Source organism: Barbus barbus (genome assembly GCF_936440315.1).
Source record: "Barbus barbus genome assembly, chromosome: 6".
Classification (NCBI taxonomy): domain Eukaryota; kingdom Metazoa; phylum Chordata; class Actinopteri; order Cypriniformes; family Cyprinidae; genus Barbus; species Barbus barbus.
In genome coordinates, this window is record NC_136734.1 from 37,134,604 (window position 1) to 37,152,712 (window position 18,109).

At 35.3% G+C, this 18,109-nt stretch overlaps 1 protein-coding gene across 1 annotated transcript in view; it reads right to left on the reverse strand.

The window, feature by feature from the left end:
• The window catches only part of LOC306871996 (small G protein signaling modulator 1-like), a 36,665-nt gene extending 22,458 nt beyond the window's left edge, over positions 1 to 14,207 (reverse strand). The window contains exons 1-3 of the mRNA XM_079420306.1: positions 14,184 to 14,207; positions 14,025 to 14,068; positions 3,334 to 3,409 (exon numbers count right to left, since the gene is read on the reverse strand). Coding sequence (XP_079276432.1) covers positions 3,334 to 3,409; positions 14,025 to 14,068; positions 14,184 to 14,190 — 127 coding nt within the window. The 5' untranslated portion in view covers positions 14,191 to 14,207. The remainder of the gene's footprint in view (positions 1 to 3,333; positions 3,410 to 14,024; positions 14,069 to 14,183) is intronic.
• Between the last annotated feature and the right edge of the window lie 3,902 nt (positions 14,208 to 18,109).

The window sequence follows — 18,109 nt, forward strand, 5'->3', positions numbered from 1 at the left end:
GAAATGTTCACCTGTTTGGCTTATTTTTCACTCAGGAGAGGAAATCTGCCTTTAAACTTGAAAGATTTTTTTTTGGTAAATAGTGGTAAAAAGTGTAAATAGGGATAGAGGCTATTTACACTAAGTGCAAATAGCAATGGATTCTATTTACACTGTGTTAAAATAGCAGGCTATTTATACTACTTATTGCAAATAGTGGCAATTATCTGCACCTCAGTATTGTAGTATATTATAAAACAGTATGTAATAATAAGTGTAAATTTAAATTTTAATTCAAATTATTAAATGGATGCCACCTTATTGGGACAATAAAGTCCTCCCTACACCTATCCTAACCCTACCCGTTACTTTATTTTAAACTTTTTGATTATTTCCTTCATTTTTATTGAAATTAAATGCTTTTCTGATGTGATTTGAAATTTGAAAGTTTGCCAAAAGGCGGATTCGAACCTGGGTCGAACGCGTCAGAAAGACCACGGTACGCATTTTATCATCTACGCCTCTGGAGCTGACAATTGTTGACCGTCTTTTGCAATGATGACTAGCCCAATCACACGTTGGTTAGCAGAGTTACTGTAAATAGCCTCTGCCAACAAGGCGGGTTATTTGCACTTAGTGTAAACAGACACTCCATTATTTTGGCCACATAACTCACCCCTAGCTGAATTTTTCCTTTATGCTTTATACTTTCTTTTCTGTTTTGTTCTACCGTCTACAGAATGATCTGTGACTACAACTCACTTTAGATGCATGATGGCCTGGATGCAAAGCAGGCCTCAATTATTTTTATTCCAACTAATTCTCAATTCAGTCATTTTACTGTGAGAGTGAAATGACAAATCAGTATGCAAGGAAAATGAAAGCAGCTTTATCCCAAAGTAAAATGAAAGTGAACATGCAGAGACAGAGAGACTGAAATTATATTCCAGCCAAATACGTTTCCAAAGCAATATTCAGAGCAACAAACAAGCCTCACGAGTCATTCGGTCTCAGGAAATGGCACAGGGAGCAGGCGGCCACCCCCGACCCTGATCTCAAACGCTCATTAAAAATGTAATCATACCACCAGCCCTAATGGTTTCTAATCACACTGTCACAGTGCGAACGAAATGAAACCTGGATATATACGATCCCTTCCACTCCCACTGACCAGCACTTTACTCTGCAACATAATGACGTAAAAGCGTCCGAGTGACGAACGGCATGCTTTTAAAGCATGACAAAATTAAGAGACGTCTTAAAACCCCACAGAACTGCACACAGTTGATAATTGTGTCCCATATCTGCAATGATGAGAAATGCCAGTGTTGACAGTTCCATCTGTGGTGTGTAAACATTGCTACAATCACGATGGCTAATTACTCCCCCATGGGCAGCCAGCCCTCCATTCATCTCCTATTATCTGCCAGTGCTTCACTAGAAGAAGCAGCAGTATTACACCATTACAATGTTAACAGACACTCCTAATGCAATTCATCCATTATGGCATAATGATTAAGCGTTCTTTCTTTTCTCTTCCAGTATCCTTGCTTTTGTCTTGATTCTGCTGAAAAGTGTCCAGAGGAAAATGCTATTGCTCAGAGGTGGCTCTTTCTTGGTTCAAGAGTTCATGATGATTCTTTCATCATTTACTCACCCTCATGCTGTTTTAACCCTTTCTTTCTCCTGTGGAATACAATTTCTTTAAATAACAGATATTTTTGTTCATACAATGAAAATCAGTGGGATCCAAACCAACACTGGACCCAACTGACTGAATGATTATGGATGAAATCCAAACAAGAAAAAAGCGCATTTGGAACAATGAGGGTGAAAAAAATACAATTTAAATAAATTGTAATTTATGGAGAAATTTTGAGAAAAAATTATTTAGAAATCTTGCATACTTTGGTACTTTGGCACATCTGGGCCAGCATTATTATTGTTAAACAAAACCAAAACCATTTAAAAAACAAATATATTTTAAATAAAAGAAATAACTGAATTTTTTTTTTATGTCATTTGAAATTTTATAGTCTTTTTTAGGTGAAACATCTGAGAATTCAGCAAAAGGCTATCCATTTGATCTCACTGCTGATGAAATATTAAAAAGATCTCATTTGGGATTTTTTCCTATAGTAGCCTCCCCTATGAACTCAGCCAGCAGAGGTTCAGCCATGTGGCAGGAGACAGTTGAGAGGACTTGAGATGGAGACAGAGCAGGGCAGAGGAGAGTCAAGATGAATCAGAACTCAATGAATTACAGGAGAGTAAACAACTGGCTGAAACCAGAAATGCACACAGGCCCTATAATCGCCTACTGAATCCCACTGCCACTGCAGGAACATAATAAAATGAGTTAACAAGGCCATTAATCAAAAGCTCTTTTTCAAGCTACTTTGATTGGTGTTATTCAGAAGTAAGCTCCACTAGCTGTTTCTGTGAGCTCGAACTGCAAAGATTTGTTGATTCTGTTCTACCCCGACGAGACGCTTTTGAGAACAATAATCGCTTGGATGCAGAGTCTAATTTACACACAATGCAAACCTGCCAACAGCGTTTGACCCCTCACAGAGCTGTGCTGATTAAATTCTAGGGAAGGTGGTATGCTTGCCAGCATCCTGGAGTAATAAAAGCTGTTTAGAAAATGTAGAAGTGAGTAAACAAAACAAAAAGAAAAGCTGAACAGGCCTATGAACCCTTCATCTAAACAGGATGAATATGACCTGTCAGAAACGGGATTATTAATGACGACTCATTTATTCTTTATCATCATGTCATGCTACCTTGATGTGAATTTGCAGAGCGACAGAGAAGAAGCACGTCTGAGTGATGACTTTATGGACAGATTTTCTCCTGACAAACAGTAGGCAGCACTTACTGCAACACGATCAATTACACATTCATTTACTGGTCCATATACGCTGAAATTATCACTCTGTGCTAATCTAGACTTAATAAACATGATACTTCTTGACATTAACGAGCTTTGGCGCTTTCCAAGCCCTGCCGAATGTTCTCTCTACCTGGACATTTGGCAGGTACGGAAACCCAGCTGATCCCCAGAGAATAAAAGAGGTATTTTTAATATTTCAATTGTTTGTCCTTGAATTTATTAAATGTATGAGAAATTGAGAGCAAATAGATGGAATTTTGTTGCCATCGCAAAAATAACACATGAGCTACACAAGGTCATTTTTGCAATGTACATGGAGCTGTTTGTGAAATGAAAAAGCACTTTCCTTGAAGCTGAACACCAAAATAAAGCATGAGAAGGTACTTGGGGTTAGAAACAAATGTAAAACCTTTCTACCAGCACATTTCAGCTAAACATTTGTATGTTCAATGACTTACCACAGAATGAGACAATATGGCTGCTGTCTTCATGAACAAACTTCCTTGTGACTGCTTCCTCCATGATCTGCTTGACCTGTGAGACATGCAGACACAACAGAGGCCGACTGAGTCAGCAGAATGCATACAGCATGATGAACTAAAGCAAACACTGTTCTACAGCTTATTTGATGCATCGTGGATGTTCCCGTGTTTGGTGAATGGGTCTTATGAATATATTCTCTCTCACAAGTACTCTCATTTGGCACCATCAAACACTCAAAGCTGAAAAAAACCCTCTGCAATAAATACCAGGAAGGAGAGAGTTTATAAGAGGTGAGTAGGAAGAATGTGACCGTGATTCACGTCCCCTGACTATTAAGAGGAAAAGGTGAAATTGAGAGTTGGCATGCGTGATTTATGCACAAAGCACTTCCTCATCGTGACTGTAGATGGTGGAATCATTTAAATGAAACGGCAGTCTTTATAATGTCTTCGCTTGACTGCACTGCACACACATGCACGTGCATGTATATACAAAGAAATACACATTCAACAGATAATCAAGAGTTTTTGTAACTCTGGGTGAGGTTAAAACCACAATTGTGTGCGTTCAGAATTTAATATTCACCTCATTTCAATGAGATATAAAATTACACAAAAACCCTCATAATCTTCACTTGAATAAAAGCTTTCCTAAACATCCTCTAGTTTCTCCAGAATGAAAGGGTCTGGCTGAAGGAAATTAGCCTGCTGATTGGCTTGAGGAAGTGGCTAATGAAAATTTCCTACTAAATGTGTTTCCTCTTGATACGTTGGACAATGACAAGAAAGTGAGGGCAGGAAAAATGTGAAAGAAACCCTGGGTTATGCAGTTTTACACTTGTAATCTTGAAAGGGGTTCAGCACCCTCCTGTTTCGCCTTTCTTTGCTCATTAAATATTAATGGATGCCTCAGAGTTGCAGAGACTATCATGCACTTTTCAGCGTTAACATAAAAAAAAATGTCAAACAGTGATGACAAACGCTCCTCTGTGTTTTTATTTTCTTCAGACAACCAGAGTGCATTTACATGATTGCATTTCCACTTGCGAACAAGCCCAAAGGCAAAATGTATAGCTCAAAGGATGCCCTTTCATTTAAGTATCAGCATTGTTTCAGATGTACAGTATATTACACACACAAAAGTTTGGGGTCAGTAAGATATTCATTTTTATTCAATAAGAACACAATCAAAACATTGACAATTAAACACATTTATAATTATTTCACAAAAGATTTTTATTTTAAATAAACGCCATTCTTTTTCACTTTAAAAAATGACGGTCTCGAAAAAATATTAAGCAGCACAACTGTTTCAGTGTTGATGATTATTATAAGAAATGTTTCCTGAGCACAAAATTAACTATATATAATGTTATATGACATATGCTTTGCCATCACAGGAATAAATGACATTTCAATGTCCAGTTTGAAATATTAAAACCTGATGACCCAGAATCAATTACTATTAAAACATGAACAGTGTTAAAATGACACTGGCTTAACCTCAAATGTGAAAAGCCTATTACTGTGCTCACAACCTTCTGCTTTAGCATTTAGACTGTGGATGTACTCTGATTCAGATACTTACGCCCTGACCTTCTCTTCCATTTACCCATAACTAATGCAGCAGGACAACGCAAGCTCTTCAGAGCACAACCTGTTGATTCGGTGTGCCCTGAGAATAAGCCACAGCCTTTCCGGCTGTTTCTTCTAAGAATCTGGCATTTAAAAATCCCAGCTCAAAAAAAAAAAAAAAAATACATTGCTTAATCAGAATAGTCAACATTACTCTCTTGATTTGACAGGAGGTTTGAGATTATGATTTTTAAAAGTGCTTAAATTTTCCACAGGTGGAGAAATTTCATCCAGTGTATTGATTTCTTCTCACTATCTTATTCATAATTCTAACATAGCAGCACAACTCCGTTCCAATCAACTTCACCTGAAGAGTTTAAACACCACGTATGACTCATCTGACGCTATGAATAACTCCTGACGTATACTTATCTCCTCCATACCACAGAATCACACCTATCCAAACCTCCAGAGAGAGAAAGAAGGATGCAAAGGAAACTCTTTCGCTCAGGAACCAAAAGAATCACACGCAATTGAACACAACAGTATGATTCACAAAGGTACAGATCAGAAGCACAACCATAAAACACACGCCCATTATCTTTGGGAACAGAGACGAGCTTTATGATACTACCAATATACAAAATTCAGTGTAAAGGCTGTTTTTGTAATTTTAACTTCTCTGCAGTGTCCCTTGCACTAGCTTTTACTGTCCTTTAAGACACTTAAACCTATGACATATTTTGGTCGTTATTATCATTAGTGGTTCTTGCTAAGTGCTATGAACCTGAATGATACTGATAGTATAAGGTCATGTTTCATGCATATTCAATCAATACCGCCAACTGGAGTCTGCACACTAGAATGAGGAAAAAACTGAATGAGTTGAACTGAAGGACAGCATTCCAGGTGGCCTTGCTGATGAATCCTTGAGTGCATCTTTCGGAGGTTATACGTTCATGAAAGCTCTTACTTCATGGCTGACTCAACAATAAAGAGCTCTCTATTATCCACCTTTTTTTTGCTGTAAAAATTGGCGTGGCCATTTGTAAATTCTACGGGTCTAGCTTCCGGTCTCATCCGCATTCAGCTAGCTGTACAAAACGTTTTGCTGCTTGATATTGAAAATTGGTGTGTCTTATCATATTATTTTAATGTATTATCTTAATTATGAACAGACTGGTTTGTAGTACAAACAGTTTTACCGTTTATTGCACACTGTTATTCTCCTCGTTATTTCCCTATGTGGCTAATGAACCAGAAGTCTCGCACAAAGGCTTACTTCCCCGTTGAAGAAAAAGGTGGAAAGGGATGCACAATTTTATAAAATTTCTAAATCGATTTATATTTATAGTTTGGAGTCAGTCTCTTTGCTCACCAAGACATTATTTGATCAAAAACACAGTAAAAGCAGTAATATTTTGAAATATTATTATAATATAAAATTACATTTTTGTATTTTTTATTTTTATGCAATTTATTCCTAAAATGGCAAAGCTGAATTTTCAGCATCATTACTCCAGTCTTCAGTGACATATGATCCTTCAGAAATAATTCTCATATGCTGATTTGGTGTTCAAGTAATATTTATTATTATTATTAATACATTTGAAAACAGTTGTGCTGCTTAATATTTTTGTGGAAACCATGATATATTTTAGGATTCTTTAATGTATAAAAGCTTCAAATGAACAGCAGTTATTTGAAATGGAAGTCTATAGCACTATAAAAGTCTTTACTGTGATTTTTGATCAATTTATTGCATTCATACTAAGTAAAGCCATTCATTTATTTAAAAAAAAAAAAAGATTTTAAACAGTACTTAATTATAATTTTTGAACGGCAGTGTATTTATACTGTAAAAAATGTTTTCTCAGGTAAACCTAAAATGTACATCATTTAGTTACATCAAGGGTCAAATCAAATATAAATAACACATTAAAGGTAAAAGTTGCACACTTTTTTGTGTGCGCGCTGTACAGGGTATGAAGAATGCTTTTGCTCAGGTGCCCAAAATGTCTGCCCAATAGATAAAAGTTTTGCTCAGCAAGAAAAAATAAATTAGAGGCAACATTGATTACAGCTTCAACAGTCGAGTGCACAAAATCAAAAACTTTTTTTTTTCGTTTAAATGAGTGCATTATACAGGCATTTGAAGTGATCACAGTCTTTACACTAAAAAAAGACATTGAATACAGCATAAATACACAAACATTGGGATGCACCTAATATTGTAAGAATATCAAGAAATCCCACATGAAAACAAACAAAACAACAACATTCATCATCAATGAGAGTGCATTGCCAGGTCTGAATTAAGGATCACTGATGTGATAAAAGCAAATAAATCCATCTATAAATGTTTACTAATGGTGTCTAAACCCTTATTGATCAGCCTCATTTAAACTGTAGTGTGCATTGATAGGTAGAGAATCTATCAAGCTCTCTCTGTGTGTGTGTGTGTGTGTGTGTGTGTGTGTGTGTGTGTGTGAAAGAGAGCGAGAGAGAGAGAGAGAGAGAGAGAGAGACTGTAGGGGTCTATTTGGAGCTCGGCTGTCCCTGATGTCTCAGCAGCATGACAAAGGTTTCCATGGAGATGGCATGGAAAGTCTCACAGCTTGGGTTGCCAAGTTACTCCCCAAATGTGTTGGCACCACATTGAACTGTTGCTTCAACTCGGAGCAGAACAATTCCGGCTGTGAATGGGATTGGCATTTGCCATGATTCATGCCACCAGCACAAAAATTGTTTGCCACATATTACCACGCTTCATCACGCTGAGTGAGCGAATGTACGAATTGAAAGGCTAAGAGGTTGTGGAGTATTACACTACTCCGAAAGAACAAGGAAATTCACATAATGAAAGCAATTACAGCCCCAAATGTACTTTGGAGCTGTCACAAGCTTAAAATGGACAGCAAATCCACACAACTCTCATTTGGTCAAACCATCTGTGATAATGAAAATGATATATTTCAATGTTCCCCCCACGCAAAAAAGTCTTAAAACGACTTAGGGTAAACGTACCTATTAAGCTCACCAAAATCTACATTGAGACATTTTTAGTGCACAAGATATTGGTTTCAGTACAAAACGTTATGTTAAAATAAAATATGAATCTCTTACACAAAAATATTTTATTTTATTTTTATTTTTAATTTCAATTAATATATACATCAGTAAAAAGTCTGGCTGTGATAAATGTACATTTTTGTACCCTTTAAGCACACCCCTGTTCCCATTAAGCTGACATCATGTTTTATTAAAAATTCCTGTTTATTTTAAGGAAATTTTTTTAAAGAATAATTGTAAAAATATATATTTTTTTAAGGTACAAAGTCAGGACGCCAGTACCCAACAATACAGAGATGATCAGTCAAAATGCTGTAATCAACTTGTCAAAAAGAGTTCATATTTGCACCTTTAATACAATGCAAGACGACACATTATTGATCTAACCTTCAGGGCACAGTATACTTAAATGCACAAAAACATTTTGTGGCACGTTTGTTTAAAGATGCATTTCCTTTTCCATTTAGTTTCTATTCAATTTATTATGCAGTATATTTTTACCACTTTAATTATAGCCTGCTTTTTTATTCATATAATATTCATTATCATGTGGTATCTAGGTCTGCATGCTCTAACACCACGACCCCCTGGAAGCATGCAGTGAACATTTTAAACAGGCCCAAAAAATACTGCTAAATGCTGCTTTATTAAATCATATTAAGCATGCAAATGATTTGTGTACATGGCAAAATGCATATGTCAAGAATGCTTCAAATTAATTAGTTATGTTCATAGTACCCAAACAAGTGACAAAAAGTGGACTTTTGAAAAAAAAAAAAATGCACAAGGAAGAGTCTGCATTTGCTTGGAATATATAAAATATCTAGTCTCACATATAAAATATGTAGTTTCACACCATTAGAGATGCCCCGTGGGTGGTGTGGATCTAAATCAGTCCCCCGGTCCATATGGCTCAGGAACAGGTTTCACATTTCTTGGGAAAACACATTTCCCATGACACATACATGCATGGTGTTAACGCACAGCAGAAATATCATATATCGTAGCCTATATCTTGAAGCTGGACTATATGGAGTGTCAGTACTGCTGATCTATTGTTTTATGTACTTCATTAAAAACAGCTAGGCGCCTGTAATGCCTTTTATATGGCTCTTATTGGTCATTTGTGACATTCTGCAGCCAAATATATTTGCATAATAACTGCAAAAACTCTATAACTGTGTTGTCCGAGGCTACGTGATTTCCTATGCAGATGTGTGAGCATCATGTCTCTTACAGCACTCTGTGGTCTCTTTCTTCTTACAAATGCATTCAACTCAGCCAGTTATTATCTTAGTGGGTTTGTTTTGCAAAAAAGCACATGGAACCCACAGCACTGAACATCTTGCATGTCTTTTTTATCTGAAACACTGAGTTCAGTTAATAGACCTCTCTCCTAAAAAACTGATCTGAATCAGGTGTGGTAAATAAGTGAGACCCCAGAACAAAGATTGAAAATTACAGCTCTGAAACTTCCTCTATTGCCCCTTCTGTTCTAAAGAAAAAATAAATCAATGATCCATAAACAGGGCTATGTTGTTATTGTCATTTTTATGTAAACTCAATAGAAGCAAAAGGTATTCTTTTATACATTATGGCTTTAATGTTTTTTTCTGATAACAATATAATATAATATAATATAATATTAAATAAATTAAATTTAAAATTCAATTAATTACCAATAATTAATTTTAGCACATATAAAAAATAAAAAAATAATGTAGGCCTAACCGATCATTGCTGAATTTTTTTTAGCATAATATATTATCCAGAAATGATCTCAAAAGCAATGACTGTACAGTGGGCTGGGTATCACTGAGCACAGATATCTGCAGACATATGACTCATCAATGAGACACAATTATGATAACAACCTGAATTTACTTCACCTATGTATGATCCACTTTAAAAAAAAAAAAACATTAATGCCATTTTCACCTGTCCATTATTATATAAACTATAATTAATAAAGACGACTGAGTCTAAAAAAAGGTTGAAATGGTTAGATTATATATAATGTTTCTTTAAAAATCAATCTATGCATTTGAAACACCTGGCTAACCAAAGTATGACTGAACTGGAGTTGGTGTTAAGAGATGCTAGAGCTGGACGATTTCATACAAACAGTCCACAGCACATTTTTAAATAAATCTTCTCAGTCGCATCAGTGTAATGTGTCTTCTGTTTAGTCACCCATTACGTTTAAATGAGTCTCAGTGGCTTGACTGTTTAACAAGCTTTTGCGCTGAGGTTTGCTGCTATTTGGCATGAGGTTTAAATGTTTCTTGCACACACTGAAACAACATCAGTTGTTTTGTAACACATTCACAGACTGGTCTCTGCACCCAGGACATGGTGATTAATTGGCTCACTGACTCTAACAGATGTTTTTTTCCACTAGAAATGTATAATCAAGGGAAAAAAAGGAGGATGATTTGATTTTCTTTACTACTATATGTTTGACGAAGATGCTGCCTGTGGAGGGTACTTAAAACAACACATTTCACGATTTAATTAACGCTGAATCTTTTGTGACCCCTTTAAAAGGCACCATTTATTCAACCATCTTCGAAATGGTTGATAGCTCTTGAATTAGTTATGAAATGTTATTTGACTCTATTGTTTAATCTATGCTAATTAAGCACAAAAATAATATTGACTGGGTGTAGGATTCCAGTGGTGCGTTAAACAGTGAGAAAGAAATCTTTACTGCAGAACCAGTCATTCTCAGCAACACATTTTACCATATTTTTCTTTAATACTCTCCAAAACCAGTGCAGAAAATTAAAAACGTGTGACCTATCATGACTTAAATAAGGAAAAATTTCTTTAAGGACACACTGATAAGCTATGGATTAAACTAGCTGTGTTAAAGGAAGCTGAGAGGGAAACGTAAAACAAATGGTGGGCTGCTGGGTAGAGTGTGGAGAGGCTTTCTGCGCATGACCCTCTCCTTGTGTCAATACAGGTGTGGGAAAGAGAGAGAGAGAGAGAGAGAGATCACAGACTGATAGAGACAGAAACAAAATGAGCCTTTTTGTCACGTTGCCTGTGCTCATCGTATCAGTAATGTAATATCTGTAATAATAATCTTTCATAATTTTAGTTAACAGCTGCAAAAGGGTAAATATGCACTGCAAATGCCAAATGACTCCAGGTTCCAGGCAGTTATGCTATAAACACAGCGTGGATCAAGAATACATTGTCATTACGAGCACCATACAGCGCAGGGTGAGAGTTCACCTGCCTCCACTCTTCTTGATTAGCTGTTCCAGTCATCATAATAATGTCTTTCAAGCACCGAAATGTCATTTTTTATGCATCTACTGGGATGCTCTGAGACAGATTGCAATGACAGATAATAGACAAGGCTCTGACTGACTCTCAAGCTGAGATGCCTGACATCCACAAAAAAATAAAAAAAAAAGGCACTACAGATTTATATTAAATTTTACTGATAGTAATGTGGGAAGAAGCCCTCTTAATGTGCATTTATTTTTTAATTGTAACTAATATGTTTAGCATGTGCAGGATGGTAATGCATCAGCTAATGTGTTATTAAGGTAAGTTAAATAGAGACATTTACTAAGTTAGTCGTTACAGCACAAAATGTAAAATTATTCCAAGAGGGCACCCCACTACTGAATAAACTTCTACAGAATGCATAAATTAATGTTTATATTTAATTCTTATTAATATGTTTATATTTTAAAAGTATCAATAATGTAAAACACTTAATCAACTATTCAATTTAAATTGTATTTAGACAATTTAGTAGAATAATTGAATAACTGATGACAAACAAAGCAGAATCCCAAGAGTTTCATCTGAAAGGCACATTTATTCTATGATTTATATATAGGCATATGAATATTTACATATTTAACTGCCCATATTGTAATTGAAGATTACTATGAATGCAAATTAAATAATTTCATTCAATTAAGTCTATATGTTTTAATGAAAAGCGGAGATGTTCTTAAATGTTCATCTAATTCATGTAAATGGTGAATAATAACCCCATTAATTACAGTAAGCAGTACATTTAAAATATAATAACAATAGTAGTCATCTTACCCCCAAGTGTCTAATTTTTATCTTTTTACTTCAAAATAAAAACAATTTTTGCTCCACAAATCTAAAAACATTAGTGTTCACAAATCCCTTGTTAATAAAAAAAAGTGATTTTAAACTTAATACAGTGTCATAGATCACTATTTTCCAGACATACAAAACTAGATCAATTAAACTCTAAACTTTTTTCGACTGACTAAATCTCACAAATATTGACATGAAATGACAAAATTAAAAATAGCGTAATCATTTACTAAAAGTGTTGAGATGATATTTTGTGCAGTCATCTTGCCCCGGGAGGCATCTTACCCTGTCTTCCCCCAATGTTCATTCTTGTAAATGCAACTTTTTATTGCATTTTTATTGTTTGTGACCACAAAACCAGTCTGAAGTGTCAATTTTTCGAAATTGAGATTTATACATCATCTGAAAGCTGAATAAATAAGCTTTCCATTGATGTATGGTTTGTTAGGATCGGACAATATTTGAAAATCTGGAATCTGAGGGTGCAAAAAAATCTAAATATTGAGAAAATCGCCTTTAAAGCTATCCAAATGAAGTTCTTCGCAATGCATGTTACTAATCAAAAATGAAGTTTTGATATATTTACGGTAGGAAATTTACAAAATATCTTCATGGAACATGATCTTTACTTAATGTCCTAATGATTTTTGGCATAAAAGGAAAATGGATAATTTTGACCCATATAGTGTATTTTTGGCTATTGCTACAAATATACCCCAGCGACTTAAGACTGGTTTTGTGGTCCAGGGTCACATTTCTCATTATTTATACATTGCACCACGTGACTGCAATAAGTCCATAAAAGGTGGTGGTGCATTGACCATTCAGCACAAAGCTCTGTGAGTTTTAAAAACAGTAATATACCACAGTACCACTAGAAAACCCACTGTATGCACTCATGTCTGGATGAATCGCTGCCACACAGCGACTGCAATCACAACTCATAATAGTGAACCATAAATCATCAAATCAGAATCAGTATAGGGCAAGTGCGGATACTACATGCCTGCTGTGAGGAAATCATACAAATTCACACCCAAATTCATACAAAACCTCATCCACTGAGCAATCCCTTAAACACACACAGAGAGAGCGCTCCTTGCTTAACCCAAAAGGATTATTGAAACCTATTAATCAAATGAAATGACTGAAAGTCAAAGACCACACTATGCATTCGAGATAGGACTGGCCTTAAATCAATACCACAAATAAATCAATAGATGCAATGAGCCTTAAGCTGTAATTTACATTTCAACAAGAAGAAAATCTATGAACAAAGGCATTTTAAGGACTCGAAGTCACAATGCAGTCTGAGGGATGCTATTGTAACATACAGAAAGTGCTTATGGATCATTAACCGTAGATGTGGATGATATTTCCAATACATTTCAATGTTTGCTTTATACTAAATACGTCTGAATCCATAGAGAAATTTGTTAGTTCAAAATGAAATGTATCAAATATCATAATTTAACAGAAACCTGCCAATCTGACTTTAACAACATCACATTTGAATAAATAGCTCACTCTTTTATTAATACAGACATGAATATGCTTTGGAAAGAAATAATGTGATAAAGCTGGCTTTAAGTCAGTGACAGATGCTTGATGGGGAAAAAGACAAACAGATGTAGCACATTCAGGAAAAAATAGATAAATAATAAATTATTCATGATATACTGTTGACTGAAATCGCACAGCTACCTATGATTTTACCACAATTCAATAACTATATCAACAATTTAACAGCATTACAAATGTTGATTTTGCTCTGGCAGCTTTCTTTCACGTATAATGTTAGCTCCAGTGTTTGGTTAACTTAACACCACACATTTAGTAGACATGTCTGAATCATGAGTCACATTTTAAAGGGCGTTTCAGCCTCTGTTCACTTGGCTTTATTTGTTTTTACTATCACTTACCTCCTTCTTCACGTTTCGGAGCAGTCTTTGACGGGTTTCGGCTTCTAGGAAAGAAAGAAATATAGAAAATTATTTTTTAAACATGAACAAGTAAAAGTCAAACGTGTGATAGTGTGGTTTAGAAGTGCTTTGAAAAATGAAAGCAGAATTGTGTCGCACCTGCCATGATTGTGGTATTCTCCACCGACGCTCAACACTCGACTGGATGAAGCCAAAGCTGTTTAAAAGCGGTCCATGCGACTGCGAGATCACGTGACCTGCCAGAGAGGTTCCTAGAGACGTGGAGATGGCGAACTCCTCGTGTGACTGTTTGGTGACTGACTACCAGTGTTGGGCTAGTTAGCCTACTCAAAGATTGTAATATATTACTCATTACTAGTTACTCCTTTCAAAAGTAATTATTGTTACTTTACTTATTACTTACTGGTAACAGTAATTAGTTACACTACTAGTTACATCACTTTTTCTTCATGCCCCACAGAAGTTGTAAATGTGCAGGCTATCTTCTACATAAAATTCTTCTAAAATGTTATTAACAGCATATTTTTTCCTCATCATCTGACCAAAAGCCACATTGGATCACACTCAGAAGTTATTACAAACACTCAATATTGATTGATAGTGACATTGTAGGCCTGTTAATCTCATTAATTGTCACTAATCTCTCGTTACCCATATACCATTATATTTCATTATGTATTTTATCAAATCACATAAGTTTGTAAGAAACTGTTTAATTTTCCAAAAAGATTTTTATTATAGTAATATAATGTACCACATGCTGATCAGAGGGATGTAATGCCAGAAGAATATAGTAAAGCCACGACTTACACAATAGTGTTCAGGTCATCTTTTTTCCTGACAAAATCAATATAATGCAATATTTCTATTTGCTGAATATAAGCTTTTCCATATTCCAAGCTTGCCTGCTGCACTGGCGACATCACATGCATGTGCGTGTCCTGAAAATTATGAAAATAAATCTAGGAATTATTTGATTGTTGGATTTTAAATCAGTGGGGTTGAGGCATTGAAACTAAGTAACTAAGCTGTTCTATGGATGGTAACTGTAATATTATTACTGAAATCTTATTAGTAATTTAATAGTTACTGTTACTAGTTACTGTAAAAAGTAATATTATTACAGTTACTAGTAACTAGTTACTGCCCAACACTGCTGACTACAGTACTATGAGAAAATAGCATTTGAGTAGCCTATAGACTTTAAGGAGACACAGAAGAGTTGTTCAGTGAAGGACATATTTGTTCATCTCCTCCAACCAAAGAAATGCATCAAACAAACTGCCTCATCGCAGTTTGTGTGCCTAAAACACGCTTAGATCTTTGTCTGATGAGGGAGAATGCCATATACTGACTTGAGAAATATTTTCCCTGATAATATTTATTGTGTGTGTTTTCTGTTCGCAGCTTAGAACTATCGGATGCCATATTCACAAATAAATCACTCTTGTGAATCAGTTCTTTTCAATTTTAAAGGAATAGTTAATGTAAAAATGAAAATTCTGTCATTAATAACTCACCCTGACACCCTCATGCTGTTCCAAACCGACCTTCATTCATCTTCAGAACACAAATTACAATATTTTGGATGAAATCCAAGCATGTTCCCAGACTCAGAAAGGTAGTAAGGACAGCATTAAAAAGTGACATCAGTGGTTTAAATTTTACGAAGCTACGAGAATACTTTTTGTGCACAAAGAAAACTAAAATTAAAGACTTTATTGAACAATTTTTGCATCATGGTACTTTCATGAATGGTGGTGGACGGTGCACGCTGAGGAGAAGAATTGTTGAATAAAGACGTTATATTGTTTTCTTCACGCACAAAAAGTATTCTCGGAGTAAAATTACAGTTAAACCACTGATGTCACAAAGACTAGCCTATTTTAACAATGCCCTTACAAAGTTTCTGGGCTTGGGAACATTTCAGTTACATTGCTGTCTATGGAAGGTCAGAAAGCTCTCCGATTTCATCAAAAAAATATTAATTTGTGTTCCAAAGATGAACAAAATCCTTACGGGTTTGAAACAACATAAGGGTGAGTAAATAATGAGAGAATTACCCTTTAACCCTTTAATAAGTGGAATCAATTTGCGATTAACTCTGAAAGATTCAACTAGTCAGTCACCTGATGAGCGGCTTCTCTCGCTCTCTAATAAAACACTGACGGGATACAGGACAACACAGAGAACAATAAAGGCATTGGATTAAGTGAATATGTACCTATAATCAATTTAAACCAAACCTTCAGATGCATCCTATAGTATGAGAAAGACTCAACAAAGAGTATCAACACAATAACAATCCACAAAAGCACACAGAGTGCCATAAAGTAGCCTAATTATTTACTATTATGCCAAAATAGTCTGAATAGACAGATACTTTTGAATGGCTGTCAATAGAGAAAAATGCTTTTTGCCCACTTAACCATGTAATTATAACATCTGCCATCATGGGCTAAACAAACAAATTTTGATCTCCTGCTGCTCTAGAAAAAGCTTGAACAGCCTTTGCCTGACAGGTCACATGATTAGCAGACTGCACCTGCTGCCTCCTTGACACAAGCCATTAGAGTTGTCCTTAGTAACTGAAAAAAACACTGAAATGGGTGTCTTCAGAAATCCAAAGTCAACCCAATGTCATTTTTAGCCAATCAGAGACTCAGGATTTCAGGTTTGTGGATGTCTTCATAGAATGCTGTTTTGGAAAAGGTAGCCTATGTGAGGTGGAAATTCATAAAATGAGCAAAAAAAGCGACTTACAAATGAGGACAATGAAAGCAATCAAAAGAGCAATGATATGCAAGTGCTTTAACAAGTCTCAGTTACACGTAGCAAGTTTTAAAAAAATTATATAATAAATAAAAAGAAAACAGATAGAATAGAAAAAGAATACAGTAAGCTAGTGTTAGAGGTCTTTTTTGCTTTTGTTAATTGTATAATATACAAAAAAACAAATAGATAGAATACAAAAAGATAAAAACTAGTGTTAGTATTTTTTTAATGAATAGAATTAGAATAGAGAGTGCTAGAGTTAGAGGTGTGTTTTTAGCCGATTCTTATCTTATCTTCTGCACACTGTAAATAAATGAAACTGAATTGTTCATGTAGCTTCCAAACATTTTCTGGTGCTGCCTCAGTTCCAAAAAAGGATAGAGAGGTTCTAAAATCCTATTGATATATTGACAGTTGTATCATGCTACATTTCTGATGCAAGGAAAATTTAAAAAATAAATAAAAGTTTGCAATTTAAATCCCCGTTGAAAGTGCATCCTACTCCCTAGGGTTTCTTCACATGAAATGAAAAGAAAAGTCTGTTTTTTTCTTTCTCTCTCTTGCTGCACAAAGACGCCGTGTTCCCACTTTGGAATGAGATTTAATTGAGAAACAGGTCAGAGAAAAATTTGGAACAAGCTTACAGGACCAAACTTTCAGGAGCTACATGTGTTGCTAAGCAACAATGCAGGGCCCCATTAACAGTGCTAATTGAGTAAAGTCTGAGGAAACTGTGATCATCATCATCTCTCGGGGGAAATGCCACCTCATTGTTGAAGTAAGACTTTAATATAATTACATTTTATCGAGACAGCCCATACATGGTGCAGGGTAAAAAAAATGAGATGATGGTGTACAAACAGTTCAACTTTTTATTATAGGAACTTGATTCAAAAGAGCTTCATGCAAATGTTGGTGCTTAATTGAGAGCTCTGGACTTTTGATTACAAATGTATAGAGACTGTAATATAAAACGATGGAGATTGAGGTAGAAAGTAACACCAAACGTGCTTGCATTAAACATTATTTTCAAATGTTTCTCGGTTTACTAGATTCATTGCTCTGTGTTATCTAAAAGACAGACCATTTACATACTGTATGTAGTTTTGTGTAGTTCTGTGACTTTTAAGCCCCCTTCAGTTAAGTGAGTGAATTTACTGTCATAAAAAAACACTCGTAATTATAGTGGAGCTCTATGCTTGTATCTGTTGTAAAGCAATCCGCCCTTTTTGTACCCGCTTAGACATTTGATAGGGAGCGCAGGGAAAATACAGAAGCCATTCGCTTTA